Source organism: Notothenia coriiceps, unplaced genomic scaffold, assembly GCF_000735185.1.
Source record: "Notothenia coriiceps isolate Sejong01 unplaced genomic scaffold, NC01 NC01_scaffold00002015, whole genome shotgun sequence".
Classification (NCBI taxonomy): Eukaryota; Metazoa; Chordata; class Actinopteri; order Perciformes; family Nototheniidae; genus Notothenia; species Notothenia coriiceps.
The window spans coordinates 1-6,968 of NW_011334716.1; the positions used below are offsets into that span (position 1 = coordinate 1).

At 40.1% G+C, this 6,968-nt stretch overlaps 1 protein-coding gene across 1 annotated transcript; it reads left to right on the forward strand.

Moving 5' to 3' along the window:
* Positions 1-1,026: 1,026 nt before the first annotated feature.
* LOC104965095 (potassium channel subfamily K member 10-like) lies at positions 1,027-6,114 on the forward strand (the record flags this gene model as incomplete). Its single annotated transcript, XM_010794038.1, has 2 exons — positions 1,027-1,169; positions 2,550-6,114. Coding segments are annotated over 2 exons (812 nt in total), but the record flags the coding sequence as incomplete, so codon positions are not given.
* Between the last annotated feature and the right edge of the window lie 854 nt (positions 6,115-6,968).

Consider the following 6,968-nt stretch of genomic DNA (forward strand, 5'->3'; position numbering starts at 1 on the left):
CCACAGATCAGATGTGTGTCACTGCTGTAGAAGCACTTTGGAAATGATGCACGCGCAGCGGAGCAGGTCACGCGCACCTGACACAATTTGTTGTTAGTATTTTTCGCTACGTTCTCTTTTTTGAATGGTTGCATAACGTTCAACTTCCCCGAAGATCTCGACGCGAAGCCTGAAGGGTAAACACCAGGTTTACTAATCTACCCGCACAATTTGTCCGGTGTCGGAATGTCTCGCTATGTTAGTACATTCTTAAAAAACAAAACACCATTTAATTTCGGGTTAAAATGTGTTGTAACTGCGTTACTGAGCATTGTAACGGGTAATATATTACCCACATTTCATTAGTAATGCGTTACATTACTTCGTTACAGCAAAAAGTAATATATTACTGTAACTCCGTTACTTTTGTAACGCGTTACACCCAACACTGGCTATAAGTGAGTGGAACATCAGCAGTGTGAGCTACCACTCTAGAGATTGGCAAATTCAGCCACGATCCACAGAAGCAACTAAATGAGACCACCTCACTCTTGAGAACAGGATACAGATGAAGAAGTCATTCTTCTATTCAATCTGGCTGCATAATAATAAAAACCACTTGATTACAGCTTTAACAAGCATTGCTAAGGAAAACAGTGTCGTAAACGATGACATGATGACGTGGCTCCTACCAGGCTCTAGTTGGTGGAAAAGCAAATTGGTTGCAGTTGGGTCATACGCTAAACCGACTGATCCAAACTACTGCCGGCATGGAACTTGAAAGGAACTCTTTCCAGTGGAAAAGGGGTCATTTAGTTGAGTTTAGGTCCCTGGTAGGCTCCACCGCATCTTCCTATTCTATAGCTATGTCCGTAATCATACAACCTTACACAGGTTACCACAATTACTGACCGTGACTTCAAAAGAAAACACAACTATCTGTGAATTTCTCTGACCTTAACTCTCGTTCAGGTGGAACCGACACTGGCAGCAGCAGAGTGATTACAGTACATTTCTTCAGTCATTTATGTCTTGTTTTCTGATTAGGGGGAGACAGAAGGATTGAGTACCGGAAGTGGTACAGACCACTGGTGTGGTTCTGGATCCTGGGGGGTCTGGCCTACTTTGCTGCAGTGCTGAACATGATCGGGGACTGGCTGAGGGTGCTGTCCAAAAAGACAAAAGAAGAGGTATGCGGAATGATGTTAATACTATGTTATATTCTTTACCTGAATAGGGTCATTGTTACGCCCCACCCTTTGTGGATCTGTGGTGGAAATATCTCATGGAAATAAATATTCAAGGCAAGAGATTGCCATGCATATGTAATAAGCTTTTTGGCGCAAAAAAGGATCCAAACATTACAGAGTCACATGTTCAACGTGGAACGTCCTTGAGACTGCCAACCAGGCAAAAACCTCTCCCTGCGTGGTAACAAAGAACCACACAGTTAGTTTGAAATGAAAACATATCATTGTGTTATGTGGGAACGACGGAATGTTCCACCTATGTGAAAGACACATGGATGGCAAAATACAACTAAATGGACATGTATATTAAATTAAAAATCTAATATTAGAATATCCTTATACAGACCCTATAGGGCTAAGAGTATTCCACCACTGACCCACACAAAAAACACACATTAACACACCTTTAAAACAATCATATCCATATTACAAGCAAACAGACAAAATATACTATCAGAATTCTGGACTGAGAGGCTGAACCACTTGCAGTCCCCAGGCATCAGGAGAAGAGGCATTCTCTTCTCCTGATGATACCTGAATCACTTCCTTTCAGGTGCACCTCGTAGTGCACCTCGTTGCAGCAATGCAGCACACCTGGGCATATCTACCGGAGGGAAAAAAGGGAACACATACAGCCATAAAAGCTTGTGAAAAATCATATAAAAAACACCTGTTACACCTACTAACATCTTTCAGGCACTGTACCCAGAGACATATTGTATTTCAAATAAAATATGAATTTGAATAATGAATTCATTACAAAAGCCAAAACTGACTTTGAAACTAATTCAAACCAATTAAAATGCAACCCATTTGGTGTATGCATATTGGGGTGTTACTTAAGATTTGATAATCCCCACATTTCTGTCATTATCCTGATTAATCTATGCTTTCAGCCGAATATCATGTTTCATAGTTTGCTTTGTTGTGAATGTTTTGTCTTTTAGACTCTAAACCTAAACCTGGATCTCTACATATTGTTTTGTGTCCCCTTAAAACAAAGCTAACCCTAGCCTACCCGTCTTGGATTCAGTATACTAAAAAGCGGTAGAATGTTAAATTAGAATGATTTATAGATGTTTAACATTTAAAATGATCTGGTTATTCACGAGAAAAAAGGCAAAGTTATTCAAAGTAATGTGTGACAGACCTTATTGGGAAAACATTAAGGGTGGTCACTAAATTCAGATAAATTGTATTAATTAGTACTTTTATTTATCTTGAAAAGGACATTATCATTGCGGCGCAGCATTATTGTTGACCAAAGATAATTCCAATCATAACTGACATACTAATCTGCAATTACTTTCTTTGGCCAAGGTTGGTGGCATTAAGGCTCATGCAGCAGAATGGAAGGCGAATGTTCGGGCAGAGTTTCGAGAGACACGTCGGCGTATGAGCGTCGAGGTCCATGACAAGCTGCAGCGAGCAGCCACCATCCGGAGCATGGAGCGCCGTCAGCTGGGCCTGGACCAGCGTGCCTTGTCCCTGGACATGCTCTCCCCAGAACACCGTGCCATCTTCAACAGCCTGGACACCAACAGCTACAAGACCTCCTCCCAGGAGAGCATCGACACCAAGCTGAACAACCTCCGGCTGCGAGGGGCCGAGCACTGTGATCGGGGCGCCAGCCACCAGACCACATCCGAGGACAACATTTTCAACCGCCTGGGCTCCGTCACCAAGCTGGCCAAGCGCAACAGGAATCGGGACCTGAAGAAGAACATCCCGGCCGAGGCACGCCGGCCTCACAGCGAGGCGTACGGCTGCAGCACGCCCACTTTCGACTGCAGCACATCCACCGCAGATGAGGGGAAGAGGAAGGACGAAGGTGAAGAGGACACTGAAGACAAAGAGTGCAACACTAGCTTGTCTGAATTCCCACTGTTTGTAGATGCTTGCAATGGGTTTATTCCGGAGCTGACCAAAGAGAATGACAAAGAGAAAACACTTGAGACAAAAGAGCTGCATATTCAAATGGGACCATAGTTAGAGTGTAGTCCTCTCTTAAAACACCACCATTAGTGCCTTAGGTCTCTGTTGTGTGTGCTTGAGCAGGGATGAAATGTGTCCCTTTGTGCTACATACTGTATTGTACACATATTCACGGTGCCCTCTGGATGTCATGGACACATGTTGTGTTATATAAATGCAAGACCTGGTAGGTTTTTTTTTAAATTGATCTGGTCTGGTTGAATGGTCATATTAAAAAAAGGGAAAAAAAAGTTGTCAACTAATAGGTGTTAAAATAATATCAACATGAGTCTTAGTTTTGCAGCTTTGGCCATTATTTATCTTAGTTTTGTTAACATGGCAATACATCCAGATACTCTTGATGTGGGATAGGGGACGGCAATTGTTTTATCCGTCAGTATTTCTTCATTCAATATTCATTGGTACCTAGTCTTGTGCTCACTGAATACATTCTACTTTCTAGCGGAAATAATAAATACAATATCACGGGGCTCATAAGCACCAAGCAACTCATCTGAACATTACACGCAGATTTCTTGTACACAAGAAAGCCACCGTCTGTGGTACTTTTAAGTATAAAATTAACTTTTTGGGTCAACATAAAGTGGACTAAAATAAGGCAAGGCTGTACTTTCGGTGCTGACAACCAATGTGTCAAAAAGTAAGTGTTTGCCCATTGTCAGACCATTTTGGAACATATCTGGCACATTTTTGTATAACAGGCTGCTGTTTTAAACCCTCATTCACCTGCATTTTGGAATGCTTAACCATTTTTAGAGAGCACTTTTGAATAACCCTTCTGTGTAATGTCCTGCACATTGTTTTAAATTCCTTATAGCTTTGAGTCCGCCATGTATTTTTTATCTTACATTACATCAAACGTGTTACCGGTAATTCTTCCTGGATATACACACTGCTTAGTAATGAGTCAATACTAAAGCTGCATTGACATGATATGTGGTAAAGCTGCTCTGCGCTGACGTTCCCGTTGTGTTTCTATGCAAATGTTTTAAACTTTGACCTTGTTAGGCTGAACTTTCGACGTGAAACCAATCAGATAACTGTTTATAGTGGCGCATGCTAACAAACGAAGAAACAACAGAAACAAAACGTAACTGGCTTTTTAACCGCAAGGTGGGCCAAGAGAAAATTGGGTATAATGTGAATGTAGCATAAAAGTAATAAAAGAGGAAAAACTGTTAGTTTTTCCCGGAAAAAAATAGCAGTCAGGAAGCATATTCATAAGAGTCTAACTCTATGATGAGGTTATTGGTCCTTTTTAAATTGTGTCAGGCTCATTCTTTGTGTAGCAAAACTGACCTGGTTGCCCTTGGAGGCGAATGAATGAAGAACAAAATGTTGTATTTCCTGTCTCTTGCCTTGTCTGACTTTGTTGTAGTGATCTTGGAGTTTGAGCAATTAAGTTATCGTCACATAACAAAACCCAAGTTATAATAAATGTGGAAATATTTGTATGGGGGTGCATAAAATCACTGCAGTATAAAAAATATCTGAAATCAGAAATGCATGTTATTATTACAATTTCAAAAAGTCCCTAATATGAAGTGTCATAATTATGTATTGCCAATGAGATCTTTGGAAGTATTTGAAATACTTAATATGGTTCCGATCAGAACATAACTATTACACAAGAATAATGAGGTCACCCAAAAAAAGTTGGATGCGTTGGATGAGTAGAATAGTTACACATGGCAAGTTAATTAAATGTAACACTTACTATATGTGATGTTGTCATGCTATTTCCAAGTTTCCTACTGGAACTAAAATGTTCAAATGTGCAATTTGATGTTTATGAACACTATTCAAAACATGACACATGTTGCACCCAAGCTAAGCTGTTGTCTCCGTACAATATCCAAAAAGGCTACCTAGATCACAACCTCTTTGATTACTTTCTCAGGGCTTGTTGTTATTGTCTAACAAGTGCTGCATTCACACTTTGAGAGGGGATACTGACTGCACCTGGGAATGAATGACCACCGAATGGAAGACAAGCCATAATGCAAAAAAGGATGGACTACTCCATACTATACATAGGACGTCAATCAACCAATGGATGATTTGGAGATTAAAGAGTGCACTGCAGTTATTGTGAGAGGGTATGGTCTACTTTTGGGCATACTTGGCATGAACAGAGCCAGATGCTTAGCAAACTGAAGTTCCTGAAGGGACATTTAGTAGATCGAATTTACCCTTCAACTACAACCTGGAAAATCCAAATATGAAGAACACATAAGGAGACAAGCATGCAGCAACCATCAGAGCTGAGACAAACAAACGCTATCATAAAGCCTTAATATTTCTTTGATGGATTCTCAAACTCACCCTGATGATTCAAAGAGGAAGGATAATTCGCTTTTGAGAACCAAACTTAATGAGAAAAAAGCTGTAATCCTGCAGAAAAAAACATTTTGAGTGGAATTCTATGCAGTGTGATTATTTATGCATTGGCATTTGGGTATGGACTGCAGCTTTCAGCCATGGCTACTAGTGGACAATGCTATTCACACAAGGTCATTTCCAGTTTCATACTTGAAATGTACCATTGAGGGAATTGACACCACTTGCATAAAAGCTGTAGCAAGTGTGAATGCGGCAAAAACGCAAGACTTTTTAAAAGGACCAAAACATTTCAAAATCTTAAAAAGAAAACCAGTAGCCTACATGGAACAAAAAAGGCATGCTAAATTGCGAAACTATACCACGGTGTATATGGTGTTGATTGTATACCACCACATGCTTAGAGGATGCTGCTTTCCATGGCAATTAGTTTTTTAACTGCCCTTGTTAAGATGCACACACAGCACATGCTCTGTACTTGAACACTGATTAAAGTAAATGTTGTGCAACCATTACATTAAATTAAGTGATTGCCGTTTGGAAATAAAAATTGAAGAATTAAGATATATTGTTGTCTATTTGTCAGTACATTTCAAAGTCATTGTGGTTGTTTTGAGTCATGCACCTCTGTCTTTTATTTCTTCTATCAGTAGCTTTTATCAGGATAGAAAGTAAGATAGATCAGTTTCACGGTCACTGCCTGTGACCTCCACTACACTGAAATGATCCCCTGGTTTTAGCCGTTCTTTCCTTTTTATACATCTGGAAAGTCCTAGGAAACAGTCCCAGAACATCCTGACTGTGTCTGATTTAAAAACCCTTTTTGTTTTAAATAATGCAACAACAGCTTGGTTTTTGTTCATTTTCATTACATGCACCTTTGTGATTCACCAAGGCATCAGATTAGGGAGAACCCTTGTGTAGCAAGTTATTAAAAACAAAACAGCATTTGTTGGAATGAGCCATTGCAGAATAGGTGTGAAACCCTGTGTGACGTTAATGTGAAGGCTAGGATGGAGTTTGATGCTATAAATACTCCAGTGAAATTGCCTTTCTGTATTGATACACCCCAGGTAGTGTATATGTTGTTTTTAGCAGGACTCAGACGTTTTACGGTCCTGATGAGCCGTTTGGCAGCCTTTATAGCATCAGTATAATAATACCGAAAGTTGGAATGTTTTCTAAAGCACTTTTATGACATAATATGCAAATATTCAGGTTCATATTTGTAATTTGCATTTCTACTGTGACATGTCTCCATGCTTTAATGATCAAAAAGCTCTTTATTTGTCTCATACTGCCTGTGCTGCAGCGCCTCTTTTCACCCTCTGTCTAAACAAGAGCCCAGTCTGTTCTGATTGGTTCGCTGGCCGGCTCTGTTGTGATTGGTCAACCGCTTAGCCT